The sequence below is a fragment of the Mercenaria mercenaria genome, chromosome 7 (assembly GCF_021730395.1).
Source record: "Mercenaria mercenaria strain notata chromosome 7, MADL_Memer_1, whole genome shotgun sequence".
NCBI classification, from domain to species: Eukaryota; Metazoa; Mollusca; class Bivalvia; order Venerida; family Veneridae; genus Mercenaria; species Mercenaria mercenaria.
Genome location: NC_069367.1, coordinates 84,567,107 through 84,586,517, shown reverse-complemented (window position 1 = coordinate 84,586,517; position 19,411 = coordinate 84,567,107). Strand labels below are relative to the sequence as shown.

The 19,411-nt window shown below is 33.9% G+C and overlaps 1 protein-coding gene across 2 annotated transcripts in view; it reads left to right on the top strand.

The window, feature by feature from the left end:
• The window catches only part of LOC123553736 (receptor for retinol uptake stra6-like), a 46,742-nt gene extending 30,374 nt beyond the window's left edge, over nt 1-16,368 (top strand). For both annotated transcript variants that reach the window (XM_045343340.2, XM_045343339.2), the window contains exons 12-18: nt 174-252; nt 964-1,012; nt 1,226-1,340; nt 2,025-2,126; nt 3,314-3,477; nt 4,303-4,458; nt 5,446-16,368. In XM_045343340.2, the coding sequence (XP_045199275.2) occupies nt 174-252; nt 964-1,012; nt 1,226-1,340; nt 2,025-2,126; nt 3,314-3,477; nt 4,303-4,458; nt 5,446-5,960 (1,180 nt within the window). In that variant the 3' untranslated portion in view covers nt 5,961-16,368. The remainder of the gene's footprint in view (nt 1-173; nt 253-963; nt 1,013-1,225; nt 1,341-2,024; nt 2,127-3,313; nt 3,478-4,302; nt 4,459-5,445) is intronic.
• The last annotated feature ends 3,043 nt before the right edge of the window (nt 16,369-19,411 follow it).

Sequence of the window (19,411 nt, the reverse complement as noted above, 5' to 3'; positions counted from 1 at the left end):
TGTACAGTATTTTCAGTATAATTACAACAGAACACGATGTATATTTGTTCTTGCTTCTTTAAATACTAGTACTCGTATGTAATGTTCAAAATCGGTTTATGAATAGATGTTTCTGATGATTGTTTCACTACTATGTACTATTCTGTATTAATTATAACTTGTGTTTATTTCAGGACAAATTTATTTGACCTGTATAAAGGTGACAATACACATATTCCGCATAGGTCTACTAGATCAAATGCTTCACTTTTGGTAGGTAACCCATATACTGTTTAGGTCTAAAAGAACCTAACAAAAGATAATATGAAAATTTGACATATTCATTTTAGCAATTCTGCCAATTTCTAAGATTGTATTTTGTTATTTTGTAAGGAATAAGTTTTGTTCACTGACACAGTCGTCATTAACAGAAAATAATAAAAGCGTTTGCTTTGTAAATGTAATACAAATCGGTTAGTTCAAGATTGTTTAGTCCTGTGCTGTATTTACATTATGTGCTACATATTCATCCGTTTTGTACTTATTAATCATAATGGAAAAAAAACCGTGTTAAATGAGCTTTCCTATGGCTGGAAAGTTTAACAAAACTGTTAAACATATTTCAAGAGTAGACGCATCATTCGCTTAAATATTTTATCATTTATAGATATTAACGTTAAATGTAGAAAATCTTCATCAAATGTGTTTGATTTGGCTAGATATATAAAACACCGGGGTACGCAGTATAGTGACATGTACAGCCGCCAGTCACTTGATAACAAACTGGCAATTTGTCGGTCTTGTAGTATAATTCATAAAATATATTATGTACTGTTTTTATCTTAACACACATTACTGTTTATACATATAAACGCATTTTTTTCCGTGTTTATATAGATGCTTTATTCATAATTTTGAATATGAACTAAGGGCATAAATCCCTTTAATTAGTTCATTTGTAAAATTGTAATAATATATTTTCAGGTTGGAAGTATGCGATATGCCGGATACCAGGTGGCGTACATTGGTTGGGGTAAACATTTTACACTTATATAGCCTTTGCAATGTTTTAATGTTAAATTTGTTGAAACAAAAGTTTATTGGTGCCAATTGAAGATTATTTTTTTACATTGATATATGATATAGATTTACAACCTATGTCGCAACCAGAATGAGCAAATGTTACAACCAGAACGAACGGATGATATGGCCGATACTCTTCATTACAAAATCGTTCTATTTTCAGGTTTGGTTTTGCATTTCATTATACTGTTGGTCATTGCGCTTGCATTGTGCGTTCTGATCACACTGATCATCAATGGATACTACAAGTGGCTGTTGACCGTCCTAATGAATGCCTGGTATGTATATGTACGCCGACACGACAAAAAGCTGACACGCTAAAATAACAACCGGGCAGATTGCCGACTCTATAAAACACAGATGTCATGTCGATCTTTTAATGTATGTCAGAAAATGATTTTTTGACGTTTGTCGACTCTTTCGGGTGCATGTGTCGATGTTTTTATTACATTCTTGAAAGTGCATATTGAAAAAATATGAAGAATCAAAAACTGTAAAAATCCGCCTTAACTTAAGATATCCCATTAAAGAACGTTAATGTCATTGTTTCAAAGTACCGAAAGCTCAACAAGGTTACAATGCATTTGAACGGTATATTATGATTGGATATTTGCATGAGTATACATCTATTATACCTGCTTGACCGCCTCGGTAGCTTAGTGATATAGAGAGTCCTACCAAAGACGTAAAACATGGTACCGGTAGCTCCATTGCTTGGCGCTCAGTATTAAAAAGAGAAAACTGGCTTCTTTTCTCTTATACCTCCGACGTTACGTATACAAAAAAAAGAATGACGTGTCGAGACTAATTAATATGTGTTGTAGAACTTGCTCTTGCAAATTTGTGCATATTTAAATAAATATGTAAGAGAAATTAGTTTTTTTCTGAAAAGATTTCCGTTTAGCTAAAGTAAAAGGTGTTAGACGATTGTTCACTTAATGACGTCATTTATTTTGATTCAGGCCAGCAGTATTGATGACAATTATAATCTTGATGACACAGACACTCTTGTCTAAGTTTGCATTTCTCCAGGGAAGAGGAGAATTTTTGGCAATCAACAACAGGTAAATAACTTACTCTGTGATCCAACAATATCCCTAACAATGGGTTCTATGAATTGTGGATTTATAAAGCATAATCAAGATCGAGTCAAAATTGAATTTTTAAAACTTTCTAATGTCCCTAATGACCAAAATTTGCGATGGAAATTACTCAAGCAAATACATTTTGACAATAAATTCAAAAGTAATGGAGTCATGTTTGAAATATTAAAGGTCCCCTTGACCACGTTATGAGAATAATCTGTAATGTGGGCAGGGTCCTCCGTGGCCGAATGGCTACGGCCGCTGACTTCGTATCATTTGCCCTTCATCGATGTGGGTTTGAGATTTGGAATCCTTCATGCAAGAGAGTCATCTATTAGGGTTACGGAAGTCAGATGGTTCTACCCAGGTACATGCCTGAAACAATACCCGGTGAGGCACCTGGTGCGTCTTCCTCTGCCATGAAAAGCTGGAAATGTCTTGATATGACTGAAATTGTGTCGGTTTGACTAAACCAAACAAAAGCAAAAGGAGTATAATACGAACAGTTATGTCTTAACGTATGAGAAATTAAAGAAAATGGATCAAAATTTAGTAAATACAGTAAATTCCCATTATAACCACGAACGCCAGGTAATGCATTCACAGCCTAGCTTCACTCGCTCAATGTGTTCCTTGTACGATCTGTGAGCACAGTAACCCTAACCACCCAGGAGATACCTACTGTTCTCTGTAGCGATTTGACAGACATAAATGCTCCTGACAAACTGTGTTAATCCCGTATCAGCTATATAATTAATCATATAAGATCAGTTTTTTTTACAAATTAATAAGCCTCACGTAATAGTTTAACTTGAACCCACGACCTGAAGCTGGAATAAAAAACAATGCCAGTAAAACCGATTTACAATTTAACATGCTACTTTGTTGCGGAAGCAACAACATTTGATAGCAATTGTGTTCTAGGATGTTAATATTACAAACAAGTTGACCACCTGCCCGACTTTGATCAACTTTGGCATGCTTTCACAAAAATACCCCAAAAACATACATTTATCCAAAATAATTACTTTCTTTGGTCTCACCATTTAATTTTACATCCGGCACACATAATGCTCATACTGCTCGAGAGGGGCGTGCGGAAAGGTAAAGTAAATGAGATAAGCATATTTTCTGAGGTAAAAATTCTGATTACTTTCCGTTTTCAGACGTGTGTTGTTCAGTTTCACATTCTTCATGTTCTTCTACAATATTTTTGTCGGTTTCTTGTCCTGTCTGTTGAGAATCATTAAATCTATTGTGATTGGAGCAATATTTCTACCTCGTCTAGACAACAGTGCCTTGCCACGGCGCTTTCAAATGTTCGATCCTGGTAAGTTGCATTATATGTTTTTATAGTCAAATTACTTGTACTAATGTCTTTGTTTCGCTCAATGGCTATCTGTTACGTGACATATTCGGGACATCTGTGGCCAATTGCTCAAGGTGAAGACTTTTAATAACTTGCCATTCGATGATACGGGGTTGACACCTCGTTATTTGAGAAGACTCCATTTGAGAAAGTCATCTAAATGTCTCAAGTAAAGCCGGTTGTTCTACCTGCCAGAAATACTGCCCGGAGGATGCTTCCTCAACCATCAAAACTTGAAAAAGTCGCTCTTTATATCTATGTGACTCACAATTATACAAAAACAAAACCTGGTATACTTTGTATTGCTTGCTCCTTGCATAACTTAGCTTTCAAGGTTAGGTATGTTTGATGATATAAATAAATATGAAAATGAAGACATTAGAAAGACTGGCTGAACTATTTAAATACGTGATGACCTGTTACATGGGAAATATGATAATTACTCCTATCCTTAAATCTGCTCTTATTGTGGTCTGTACTCCAGTTCTGTCATTTACATTGAGAGAAACATACAATGTGAATAGCTTTGATTTAATTTAATATGTTGTAAATTCTGCAATTCGACGAGGGAGTGTATTTTCTTTTCACGATTTGACAAATAACTATTTTTGCCATTCAACTTAATCAAGTAAAAAAAGTACTGTGAAGTCTTGTATTCATTGTTTGGTGAACATAACTTAATGTAATGTGTCAATCAAAATGTGTCATCTCTGGTATGCTAAATCATTTCTTCCATGTCGCATTTAGTTTTTTCTCTGTAAGTATATTTTATTGCTTTTAACACAGGTTTTGCAAATTACTGTGGTTTCATTCATGTGGAATGCGCTCACACTCATCCTGTTTTGGTGATGTTCCTACGAATTCTACTGATTTTCAATGAAGAAAACAAGTCCAAAAAGTCTGTAGACGAAAACCATACTGCTGTGGACATCAACGGCAAAGGTACACAATCGTATAACACCACTGTAATTGTTTCTTAAAATTTGGACAAGACTGAAACGATTATCTTATGAAGAAAATGAAACTTGTTATACACCTATATATAAATAATCTGGTGAAAATACGGTGTGACATCGTGAAGATATATGATAAGCGAACCCATCGTTTTTATGATACATTTGTACATATAAGAACGTTCTGTTATTAACACAAATATTTTATTTGCTAGCTGTACCGTGCTGTCCAGGGAGAAGCTCCCGGGAAGAAGTAGTTTCGCTTCTTAAAACTTACAGATAGTATGAACATCTTGTCATTTAAATACAAGAACAAGACAATACATGTTTTGCGGGTAAATGCCTGACAACGGCTTATATTTTTTAAAAAAGATCATCTGACGGAAACAAATGTCTGTATCACATACCTGTATGTGAAAATAAAGTATCAGTACCACAGGACTTCCTTTGTAAATATTCATGAACCAGTTTTATACGTAGCTAAAAACAACTAAAACAAGAATCTATGTTAAGACAATTCTAATCTGAAGTTGCTAAATACTGATCACGTTCCTTGCTAATTCGTTTAAACATTTCATAACCACTTTTGATCAATAAATCTTGAAACGCAGGAATTTACAAGAAAAATGACGTTTATTATGTTTCAAAAGCGCACAAGATATAACAATATAGGCTTTTTCGTAATAATGTATATAAAGTAGTGTAGGCTACACAATAAATTTGATATTTCATACTCTTCATAAAATGCTATTCAAGTTATTATTTTATTTATTGTTTTTATCATATACAGCGAACCTTTCTGCATCAAACAGAGTTGACGACGGTTAGGTGTGTAACGTTTGGGGGTAAACATATTTTATTAGAATGAAGACCCTCTACACTTGTATAGAAAAACAGTAAAACACGCAAGGCACGAATAAAGGCCTAGAAGTATGTCATTAAGTGTATCAAAGTTTTTTCTTTTACTTCTTTTCAGAGAAAATACCACTCAAATCTAAACCTGTTAATCCAAGGGCTAGAGCAAGATGGTTTTTGATCTACACATTGCAAAGTAATCCATCGTTGAGGGTATACAGGAAAAGCTATATACAGTATATGAAAATGTGGCAAGAACGTTTGGCAAGGCATTATAAAATTGACAAAAGTACCATGGGAAATCTTGTAGGAGCGATGAACAATGCTTTTGTGAATGACGGTAAAGCCGATATTGATGACATTTCTGTTGAAGTTAGTAACGGTGGCGTAAATGCCGCACAGGCAAACTGGAATGCCTTGTTCGGTATGAGTAAGTTACTACAGCAGATACAGAGAGACATGGCTGAGAGGAAAGGGGCATTCTCAGAGGAAGCTGATAGACAGGCAGAAATGCAGGAAGCTGGAAATACAGACACAGGAACAAATGTATTTGTAAAAACTCCTAAAAATATGTGGAAGAGGGCGGCACATTCCGCACTTACGACGAAGACAAATGTGCCAAGTACAGATTTATAATTAATGAACGCGTAGTTCAAATTATAGTTTAAGACGTCTAAGGATAGTTTGTACATTGTTATGCAATGAAATCTAGAACAAAGACGCTTATACCAACTTTCAAAACAACTTTATGTAACGAGACGAAGAAAGTTTCTGTAAATATGGTATGTGTGTGTTATTTATAACAGGAAAACATACTCATAAAATTACACAAATAAAATCTGATGCCCTCGGTACTGTGGTGAGTATTGACTGGTCATATGGTATGGACAAGTAGTAATATAATGATTCTAAATGTGCGACATAACGATACACCGGTGATTATGCATGAAAGAAACTGATTTCACTTTTATTATAATGTAATATAGGGTGGCCTGGTTGTCTAGTGGTAACGCCATTGAATGTGAGTACAGAAGTCTGGCGTTCGAATCCCAGTCCGGGCATTACATTTTTTTAGTGTCTCTCTCCTGACTAATAGCCCAGTACTGGTTCTTCCCTGGAAATACAGTTTCGCGTGACACTGTATCGGTTCTATACACTAGGCACGTTAAACGAATAGGGCTGTCTATTCGCAAAGAGCTAGGCTAAGTTAGCCGAACAAATATTTATCTTCTGGATTTCTATCTCTCTGTTCTGGAGGTTTCCCTTGCTTTGTCCCTCTGTTCAGATCACACTGTGTCTGTACTAGTAGAGGATATAACTGGCGCCCTGAGAGGCTGCCTTTGTGCTATGTAAACCACCTTTGAACATGTTTATCATCAAAAGGGCGCTATATAGATATTGTATAATTACATATAATTCTTATAGTTTCTTCCGATTTTACTCTACCAATTGTATGTAGATTATGATCTTTGCGTGTTTTAGGCGTTTTATGTACCTTATCTGTTTTTAGTTTTAAAACGTACACTTTATTATTGATTTGTATATTTTTTTCGTAAATGGACCGCATGTATGTTGGTGTTATGAAGTACTTTAACGAACTTGTGCGCGAACGATTTTGTCCGTAATCTTGTTATGTCTCCAACTAATGTAATGTTATTTATACAATGATTTCCTTTGGACTTGTTATTAAGCTAATGTGGTCGTATTGGCCCAAGGCAGAAAATGTGACTGTCAAAAGACAAGTCATAAGATCAATATGAACTCACTAGATTAATAATAATTTTATCATTCATCCCTATATTGACCCGCACTTGAACAAGTTAAAAGGTTTGAATCCCGTATATGACCTATTTTTGACATATTGGCCCTAGCATTTTCTTATTGGGCCTAATTTCTCATATAAACTTAGTTGAGTTTGGTATCGACTCAGTCTGCATCATATGATATGAACAATTTATCTAATATTGTGTCCAGTATTGCATAATTGATTAAAAATAATATTTATGGGGAAATTAAAAACATACCATGCACATATTTCAACGTGAGATATTTACTTAAGATGTTGAAAGTTCTTATCAGATGTATTTTGGTCAAATACACAAACTACCTTTGTGTTCAAAACGGCATTCACAATTAACACTTAGCCTGCTAAATTTCTAAAATGGACTGTTCCATCATTCAATTTGGGCAGTACCACTTGTTATTCAAAGAGGTGTTCACTGAAAATTTACCGACTGAATAGCGAACAGTGCAGACCATTATCAGCATGCACATATGTGCAGGCTGATTTTGGACTGCACTGATCGCAAAGGCAGAATCACTTTCCGCCATCATGCTAAATGTTAAATGTCATTTACAAGTGTTATCAGTCACTTGTTAAAATAACTGCTAATTCTTTGTGGTAGTACAAAATACTTTTCTGTGTATATTGTGTTGACATAGATGATCTATAGAAATTGTTTAGGTCTTTTTTTCAAATATAAAATCAGGGTCTAATACAACCTTAAATATTCATTAACAACATGCCTTTCGAAAATGGCGTAGTTACCTAAGAAGTTACATGTTCATAGTTCACATATCGTACGATAATAAAATACATTCTACTTTTATATTCCAAAGGAAATTCTTTGGTTGATCATGACTTATATCTGAAAAGAAATGTGCGTATGTAGAAAATCACAGATATGGTAATGTTATTCGACGCCGCCCTGAAGGCGGTGTCGAGTATATGGGATACACTTTTAGGCTGAACACCACTAAATCCAGCTGTTCTTTATTTCATATAAAATCCACTCACTTCATAACGGTGTTTCGACATTTTCTAGCATATCAGATTTTCAGAGACTTATATTCCCATAAAGAACTAGATCGCTACTTTAGAAAAACAAAAAGAAAAGGGGGTGTTAACTTTTATATAAAAAAACTACAGTTCGTTAAATACAACCCGCTGAATTTACTACTTTTCGCTTCTTTCAATTTCTCTTTTCGTGACATTAAATTCTTACGCCGCCATTTTTATCTAGCATGCGATAGGAACATGCCGATTTCATTAGAATGCAAAGTGATACATACTGAAACGCGGTAGGGTAAAAGTAAGCACGTTGCTGCCGAGAAAATGCACTAGGAAAGGAAAAAAGATTAGTACTATTTATATTTGGACTACTTGTGACTAGACCTGCGGAGGCTTACATTCTATTTGGTAGTGATCAGCCTATAAGAGAAAATTTTTGTTTGATTTTTCCATGAATTTGCATTCATTCTCAAGGTACACCTATTTCACAATGATTCTGCTTTGTTTTGGTGCAAAATATTGAGAAAATGTAGAGAAATGACAATTCATTACAGGTCACTCCCATCCCCAAAAATATGCAAAATTTAGCCCTGTGCAAGCAATATTTCAATTAATTTTACCTTATTCGTGGAATTTACATTTAACATCCATTTAATCGTTACGATGTTTGTCATTTTCATTCAGAAACATGCTAATTTCAATATTATTTAGACAACTGAAGTGCTAAAATGCGAGAAAAGACATTTACTAGGTCCTAAAACGAACCAAAATAGTGCCACCTGGTCGAAAATTCGATCTAAATTCCAAAAACACAAGGAATTTAAGCGTTTTCGGCCATTTGTTATCGTTTTACATCATAAAGAATAGATTAATGGCATTTCCATTCATTTTCGAGGGGTTTCAGAAAATAACATGTATTGCCCCTTATAGGCTGAACACCACTAAATCCAGCTGTTCTTTATTTCATATAAAATCCACTCACTTCATAACGGTGTTTCGACATTTTCTAGCATATCAGATTTTCAGAGACTTATATTCCCATAAAGAACTAGATCGCTACTTTAGAAAAACAAAAAGAAAAGGGGGTGTTAACTTTTATATAAAAAAACTACAGTTCGTTAAATACAACCCGCTGAATTTACTACTTTTCGCTTCTTTCAATTTCTCTTTTCGTGACATTAAATTCTTACGCAGCCATTTTTATCTAGCATGCGATAGGAACATGCCGATTTCATTAGAATGCAAAGTGATACATACTGAAACGCGGTAGGGTAAAAGTAAGCACGTTGCTGCCGAGAAAATGCACTAGGAAAGGAAAAAAGATTAGTACTATTTATATTTGGACTACTTGTGACTAGACCTGCGGAGGCTTACATTCTATTTGGTAGTGATCAGCCTTTATTTCGGACCCTGTAAAGATGGTAATGAATAGTTTCGGAGTAATAAACTGAACACAGTGAATAGTTTGTAAAAGGATCAACGATATTGCACAATGCATTTTAGTGAATAAACAAAAAATGGCAAAAAGAAAACATAAAAAATGTATGTAATGCAACTTATTATGTGATTTAAAACAATGCTATCTGTCTATCCTCTCCTTATTTGTAGAGCAGAACATATTTTTTTATTTACAATTTCGTCAAAAATGTTGATCCGATTTATTGATAAGGGAGGTTACTCTGTAAGTCAAGTTTTCTATTTCTATTCTTAGCATGACCTACTTACCTATCTCATTTTCTATAAATAGAACACACGGCAGATATATCATACTGTAAAGCGTGAATCGCCTGGACAAGGGAGCGTTCGTATATTTTACAACTTCGAAGAGAATATTAAAAAAAAAAATATATGGAAAATTACATTTGCCTGCATAAAAATTCCTTGGAAAAAAAAAACGTATTTACAAAGTAAATAAAAGAATCAATAAGCATAGATATGCCGCTGTTAACTTATTTTTAACCTTTTTGTCTTATTTTCTTTGTTGATAGGTACAGTGATGTAATTTCAGAATGCGCACACTTTTGCAAATTCCTATTTCTATTTGTTTTTTTGTTTGTTTGTTTTTTTTCTTTCTTTTTTTTTTTGCTTATGTGTCATATAGATCTACTCATTGTTTACAGATATACACTGTCAACTAAGGTGTGCAATAGGCTAAAGAGCACTTGGCTGAATTTGTCAGTGACAAGTTAATACTTCTTTAAATGTGGTTAGATCGAAATATCAAAAGCCATGGGACCATAACTTATCAAAGCATCAGTGACTTTAAAATAGAATTCCTTGTTGAATTTATATTTTCAGTGATTTTATATGACTAGTCAGTTGCTCTGGTTTTATTATATCTTGTTACTTGCTTCTTTTTTTTTCTTTTTTTTTCTTTTTAACTTAATAGATAGTTTTTGTATTTGTCCATTCCTGACAAAAAAAGATCAAATAAAACAAAAACAAAAAAACATTTTCGTTGAAATATTTTCTACACTTTGGCAGTGGGTTATTATGCTTTCTAAATTTCTTGTAATATTAGATTTGAACTAGACACTGACATACTCCTAGTAACCTTACAGTTCAACGAGGACTTCAGGTTTATCGTTCATCCGAAAAAAAAGAGAATTCTATGATATTCCAAAAGTACATAAGAAAGAGTCATGCTTTGTGAATAGGGGCAATATAGAGATTATTTATGTTATATCATTCTTTTCTTGGACAAAATATTTGATTGTTTTTGTCAAGGGAAACAGTAAATTGATGTGTATAATCTGCATTCTGAAATCTATAATGTAGGTGACTAAGGTCCATAAAACTTCATCAGTAAATAGAAAACACTCATTACATTACATGATAATAAAAATAATGGTTTCTGTGAACCACAACTTTGAAATAATTTCAACATTTCCTCATTTCCCAACAAACTGCATTTCTGTGAAACATCATACACACGCTCCTGCATATAAGAACTTTTCACAGGAGATGACCTTAGTTAGTGAAATAATTACATTAATTTTGTATGTAAAGGGACCACCTACTCGCAATGTTAATGTCATTGCAGGTAGAGGATTTGTATTGCATGGTAAAACTTTTCTATCATGTTTATTCTTCATGTTTTAAACAGTTTATAACATATATTGTTTTATGTGCTAATGTTGATAACTTGTAGCCAGTCAGACTAATAAAAACAAAGAAAAATATCAAACAGGGAATGCCACGCACCAAAAGCGCAGCCTCCTCAAAACGAACCCCCCAGCACGCAAACGCGTGCACCACACACACACACACACACACACACACACACACACTCAAAGCTTACACATCAGGACAAAACGAACAACACACACACACACACTCAAAGCCAACACATAAGGACAAGACGAACACTAAGCATACACACACGCGCGCACACAAAGTCAACACACAAGGACAAAACGAACAAACAAAGGAACACAGTGGGGCACCGCCTTGGAACGGTCAGTGGCAAAAACACCACTGGGGAGCTTAAACCGGTTTAATAAAGTAATGATTAGGTGATTTCTCATATTGCAATAAATGTACTTCAGACACAACACTTGGCGGCGTCTTTGATGCTTGCATCAATGAATTTCCTTGTTGGTAAATTGTATAGTAGTCGCAACTTGACCGCGATGGTTGACCTTGGGCTGATTATTCATATCGATGATTTCATTACAGAAATCAAGGTTGCTTAGGTTAGCCGTGTATATTTATATGGAATTATTTTGTATACAGCGCAGTATCAAAGTACTTACATTTGATCAGTTAAAATCTCCCAATACACTAATTTATATTTACACAAATTTATATTTCCTATTTCTCGTGCAGCTCGTGTTTTACGTACACTCCTTTTCAATAATAGGTTGTGCCTCATTATGTATTATAATGCAAAGGTCAACCATCGGGGTCAAGTTGCGTCCACTATAGATGTAGTAACATAACACTGAAATACGTCTATATTTCATATTATCCTTGTTGTATTTTGAAGATAACAAGTCATGGTGGATCATATGAAATTACATTTCAAATACAACTGTATGGATATTTTTAATTTTGGATCGGATATTCCTTGTTTTTATGGTGTATCAGTGCTTGTACTTGTTAATATATTTTTTTAGCTCACCTGTCACGAAGTGACAAGGTGAGCTTTTGTGATCGCGCAGCGTCCGTCGTCCGTCGTCCGTGCGTGCGTGCGTCCGTGCGTAAACTTTTCCTTGTGACATCTCTAGAGGTCACAGTTTTCATGGGATCTTTATGAAAATGGGTAAGAATGTTCATCTTGGTAAATTCTAGGTCAAGTTTGAAACTGGGTCACGTGCCATCGAAAACTAGGTCAGTAGGTCTAAAAATAGAAAAACCTTGTGACCTCTCAAGAGGCCATATATTTCTCAAGATCTTCATGAAAATTGGTCGGAATGTTCACCTTGATGATATCTAGATCAAGTTTGAAACTGGGTCACGTGCCATCATAAACTAGGTCAGTAGGTCTAAAAATAGAAAAACCTTGTGACCTCTCTAGAGGCCATATATTTCATAAGATCTTCATGAAAGTTGGTCAGAATGTTCATCTTGATGATATCTAGGCCAAGTTCGAAACTGGGTCACGTGGCTTCAAAAACTAGGTCAGTAGGTCTAAAAATAGAAAAACCTTGTGACCTCTCTAGAGGCCATATATTTCGAAAGATCTTCATGAAAATTGGTCAGAACGTTCACCTTGATGATATCTAGGTCAAGTTCGAAACTGGGTCACATGCTATCAAAAACTAGGTCAGTAGGTCAAATAAATGAAAAACCTTGTGACCTCTCTAAAGGCCATATTTTTCATGGGATCTGTATGAAAGTTGGTCTGAATGTTCATCTTGATGATATCTATGTCAAGTTCGAAACTGGGTCACGTGCGGTCAAAAACTAGGTCAGTAGTCTAAAAATAGAAAAACCTTGTGACCTCACTAGAGGCCATATATTTCATGAGATTTTCATGAAAATTGGTCAGAATGTTCACCTTGATGATATCTAGGTCAAGTTTGAAAGTGGGTCACGTGCCTTCAAAAACTAGGTCAGTAGGTCAAATAATAGAAAAACCTTGTGACCTCTCTAGAGGCCATATTTTTCATGGGATCTGTATGAAATTTGGTCTGAATGTTCATCTTGATGATATCTAGGTCAAGTCCGAAACTGGGTCACATGCGGTCAAAAACTAGGTCAGTAGGTCTAAAAATAGAAAAACCTTGTGACCTCTCTAAAGGCCATATATTTCAGGAGATCTTCATGAAAATTGGTCGGAATGTTCACCTTGATGATATCTAGGTCAAATTTGAAAGTGGGTCACGTGCCGTCAAAAACTAGGTCAGTAGGTCAAATAATAGTAAAACCTTGTGACCTCTCTAGAGGCCATATTTTTCATGGGATCTGTATGAAAGTTGGTCTGAATGTTCATCTTGATGATACCTAGGTCAAGTTTGAAATTGGGTCACGTGCCATCAAAAACTAGGTCAGTTGGTCAAATAATAGAAAAACTTTGTGACATCTCTAAAGGCCATATTTTTCATGGGATCTGTATGAAATTTGGTCTGAGTGTTCATCTTGATGATATCTAGGTCAAGTTCGATACAGGGTTATGTGCGGTCAAAAACTAGGTCAGTAGGTCTAAAAATAGAAAAACCTTGTGACCTCTCTGGAGGCCATACTTGTGAATGGATCTCGATAAAAATTGGTCAGAATATTCATCTTGATGATATCTAGGTCAAGTTCGAAAGTGGGTTACGTGCCATCTAAAAAGTAGGTCAGTAGGTCAAATAATGGAAAAACGTTGTGACCTTTCTAGAGGCCATATTTTTGATGGGATCTGTATGAAAGTTGGTCTGAATGTTTATCTTGATGATATATAGGTCAAGTTTGAAACTGGGTCAACTGCGATCAAAAACTAGGCCAGTAGGTCTTGAAATAGAAAAACCTTGTGACCTCTCTAGAGGCCATACCATTGAATGGATCTTCATGACAATTGGTCAGAATGTTCACCTTGATGGTATCTAGGTCAAGTTTGAAACTTGGTCACGTGCCTTATAAAACTAGGTCAGTAGGTCAAATGATAAAAAAACCTTGCGACCTCTCTAGAGGCCATACTTTTCATGGGATCTGTATGAAAGTTGGTCTGAATGTTCATCTTGATGATACTCGGTCAAGTTTGAAACTGGATCAACTGCGGTCAAAAACTAGGTCAGTAGGCCTAAAATTATTAAAATCTTTTGACCTCTCTAGAGGCTATATTTTTCAATGGATCTTCATGAAAATTGATCTGAGTGTTCACATTGATGATATCTAGGTCAGTTTCGAAACTGGGTCACGTGCGGTCAAAAACTAGGCCAGTAGGTATAAAAATAGAAAAACCTTGTGACCTCTCTAGAGGCCATATTTTTCATGAGATCTTCATGAAAATTAGTGAGAATGTTCACCTTGATGATATCTAGGTAATGTTCAAAACAGGGTCACGTACCTTCGAAAACTAGGTCAATAGGTCAAATAATAGAAAAACCTTGTGACCTCTCTAGAGACCATATTTAAATGGATCTTCATGAAAATTGGTCAGAATTTTTATCTTGATTATACCTAGGTCAAATTCAAAACTGGGTCACATGATCTCAAAAACTAGGTCACTATGTCAAATAATAGAAAAAAACGATGTCATACTCAAAACTGGGTCATGTGGGAAGAGGTGAGCGATTCAGGACCATCATGGTCCTCTTGTTTGTTTATTTTATTGTTAGATATTAGTTTTTAGTATTGAATGTGTTCTTTTTAATTTTTAATACATTTTAAGTAAGTGTTCGACCTAACAGTAGTTTATTTGGTAATACATGTACTTTCCTGCAGTTACAGTTTTTACTTTGTGTATCTGTTTAAAAAGTTAAGAGTAATTAAACTGAAACATTGTTGATATTATTTTTATACACATGAATTAAAAACACACGTTCAAATCTGATGATATATATTTTTATATGTAGCTTATATGATTAAGACGTATTCATCTTTTATCTGTTTGTCTACAATCAAAAGTACTATATAAAATAACGCTGTATCGAATTTCTTTGCAATAATACCATGAACAGACGTGATCAAACAGTTTCCTGTTTTGCTTGGTTGCGAGTAGTATACTTCGGACAGTTGGACAGAATGCCTCCGAGGCTCCGAGGATATCACTTGACCCCATGACGTCATCGCGTGGGGGAGGGGCGGGGTTAAGGATATGACTCACTAAAGGAAAAACCCGTGACGTCATAGCCCAACCCTAATATAGGACAATAAGGGCAGCCGCACCTACCCATGAGTCATCGTGTTAAGGTCAAAGCCCATCCCAACATTCCGGACTCCAATAAGGTGAGTCAATCTGAAATTCCCACGACATCATCAGCCACTCCCGTAACATTTCGCTACAAGTCAACTTCTCTATTTTAGCACGGGACTGACTCAACATTCCTTAAAAGATAAGGGTTTTGAAATCAGTCGAAAGCTTATTTGCTTTACTAAGGTCAGATTGATTTTTTCAAAATACAGCGATTTAAATTTTTGAGCGATAGGTCACTCTTAGATAACGGCGAGATGTTTACAAACATTTAAATAAAGACGACCGTTCGAAGTGACCTTAGCTACAATGTCAACAGTGTAATCAGTGTAGAAATAATAGCCACGCGTCCGTTGAACTTACAAATTAGATAACGGACATAAAAGCAAACATTCCAGTTCACAGTGATAAATTAAACAGCTTTTATCACCACAAATCGTGTAACACCATTTCCCATCGTTTACCTTTTGATAACAACTATCTCTCATTGTAATATTTAAGCCTTTTCACAATTGACTACTGAGCTTTCAATCGGTTTCAATTACACTGTGTGTGGTAAGACGGAACATGATCTCTTCTTAAATAACTGGTGAAAAAAAGTCAACAAACTTTGTAATTTTGATGTTACTTTATTTTCATTTTTCATACGTGATAGCCTCGGAGCCTCGGAGGCATTCTGCCCAACTGTCCGAAGTATACTACTGTTGCGTTCTATGCTTCCGAACTACTTTCGTATCGATATCATTTTGTACACGTGTTTTTCTTCTTTGACACAATTTCTAGACAATCAACTGTATATCTACAAAGCAGCAAAATGATATTTCTCCATATAAATATATATTTTTGTTAAACATTTTATATCCATTTTAAAGCATCTGTACATTAATGTTAAATAAATATTTATGAAAATTTAAGATCATATTATTTTTCTTGTAATGACTGGAGAGGTTTCGGTCACAATATTCGAACTTCTATCGTCCTGTTACTAGGATATGCTTACCATCCCTTTATATGCTAGAAGTAGTATAGTAATTGTTTGTGCGAAGACCTATTTAACCCCCCTGACCCCTTGCCCCTATTCTAAAAAATCCAATGCCGGACAATTTAAAATCCACAGGTTTTAAACCCAATTAAAAGTTTTAAATACATATGATATAGATGAGTTTACAGAATAAATTATATTGTTTGAAAGAAAGAAGATTTAGAACTATCTTTACTGATAATATAAATCCTCATTATGTTACAACCAAAAACGGGAGAAAAATGATAAGGCTACTTGTTCATCTTGTGGAAAAATGAAATCAAAGTTTGTTAAAAGTACAGGGGGTAATTTAGATATTCAACAAAGCAATGTTACCTTTATTACCTAAGAAAGGTTTAACACTTCCAGGATATAATTATTGTGGGCCAGGAAATCCCCTAGATAATGGACCCCCTGTCAATGAACTGGATGCAGTATGTATGGACCATGATTTTTGCTATGACAGTGGTGTAAAAAAGGGTACATGTGATAAGCAAATGCTTTCCAATTTAAAAAAACTAAATCAAAAACATTTGGAGAAAAGATTGCAAAACATTTAGTTGTAAAACCAGCCATCAAAACGAAATACACACTTGGTCTCGGACAAAAATCAAAAACGGGAAAAGGGGGTAGAGCAAACTTTTACTACCCCCGGAATCACATGGAGCGATGAATTAGCAGAAAATTACACAAACCAATTAAAAGAAAATTTAGGAAACGAAGAGTGATAGTTAATGATATTTATGATACTTGGTCAGCTGATTTTAGTTGACATGCAAGCTTTTTCAAAATATAATAAAGGAGTAAATACTTGTTAACCGTTATTGATATATTTAGTAAATATGCTTGGGTTATTCCATTAAAGAATAAAACTGGAGAATCTGTTACTGAAGCATTTGAAAAAATAATTTTAGAAGGACGATTACCAGTAAATTTATGGGTAGATGAAGGAAAAGAATTTTATAATAAAAAGTTTGAATCATTTTTGAATAAAAATAAGATTAATACGTACCATACATTTAATGAAGGAAAGGCTGTAGTAATAGAAAGATTTATAGAAGTTTAAAAAGAATAATGTGGAAATATTTTACAGCAAATAATACTTATACTTATTTAAATAATTTGCAGGATATGGTTGATAATATAACAAAACAAAACATTCTAGTATAAAAATGACACCAACCGAAGCTAGTAAAAACTTAAATAAAGGTACTGTTTACTTTAATTTATATGGTGATTTAAAGATACCAAAGAGCAAAGCAAAATTTAAAATTGGTGATCGAGTTCGCTTAAGTAAACTTAAAAGACATTTGAAAAAGGATATACACCAAATTGGACAGAGGAAAAATTTATAATTTATAAAATTAATAATACAAATCCGAGAACATACACTATTAAAGATTTAAATGATGAAATAATTCAAGGTTCATTTTATGAACAAGAACTTTTACCTACTACACAAGAAGTTTTTAGAATAGAAAAAGTTATTAGACGAGACATTAGAAAAAACAAGCTTTAGTAAAATGGAAAGGTTACAATGAAAAATTTAATAGTTGGGTACCATTTAGTGAATTGAAAGAAATTTAATTTAGAAAATAAAAAGTTTAATTATATAAAAGAGTAATAAAAATCTTATTTCTAATAATAATGGAATAGAAACAATAGATCAATTAATTATTCACTTAACTAAACTAGCTGCTGCTTACAGAAAAAGTTATAAATTTTGTGGGAGAGTAAGTACCGGATTATATATTACAGCAGGTGTTTTTGGTTGTTCAGCTGCATTAGCACTTGTTCCAGCTATTCCCATATTTGTAGCAGTTGCTGGCGCGTCCATCAGTAATTACCATATTTACTAACAGACTAAAACTTGACGACAAGAAATTTATTTTAAAAGCACATCATCACAAAATAAAACAACTAATAACAAAAGGACGGATTGCAGCTTTAACTGTTCATGACCCTAATGATCCTGGAAAAGTAAATAAAGAAGAAGATAAACAAGTTATTCAGGATATTTTTACAATACTATTAGAAATGCAGAAAGAAAAAAATTATTCAACACCTCTTGAAATGCATATGAAGGAATTTAAACTTAACGGATATAAAAGTAAAAAAGAAGAAGAGCTATATTAACTTTAATTAAAGATTTTTTCTATAAGTATTTTATATAAATGAGAAAAATTATATCAGTTGAAGGTAATATTGCATCAGGAAAAAGTACGTTTTTAGATATTATTAAAGAATATAATCCTAATTTTAATATAATTCCAGAACCAATTCACGAATGGCAAAATGTTATGGACTTTGATTATAATTCATATAACCTTTTTGAACTTGCTGCTCAAGAACCTTCCAAATATTTATTTCCTTTTCAGCTAACAACTTTAAACAGTCATATAAAAATGTTATCTTCTGCTAAACAGTTTGATGGTGTTTCTGTCCTTGAACGTTGTTATTTAACTAACAGTAACGTTTTTACAAAACAACATCACGACAATGGTGTTATAAATGACCCCGAGTGGGCAGTATACAATCTTTTCTTAACTGATCATATTATAAAACCATACGGAAAAAAACTAATTGATGGATTTGTTTATGTTAAAACCGACCCAGAAATATGTTTTAAAAGACTTCAAAAAGAAACAGAACGGAAGAAAACAAAGTTGGTTTAGATTATTTAGAAAAACTACACAAATTACACGAAGAATGGTTAAACAGATGTTTCAAGAAGTATAAAATTTTAACAGTTGAAAACAATTTAGAAAAAATGACCTTTAAAATCTTATTCAAAAGATAAGATAATATAAACAAATTTCTCAAATCAATATAGATTTTCATTAGGTGTGTTATTAAATTTTTTTTTTCTATAAGTATATAATAAATATAGATGGTTAATTAGAAAGGTAGATAGAATGATTATGCCAAAATTATCT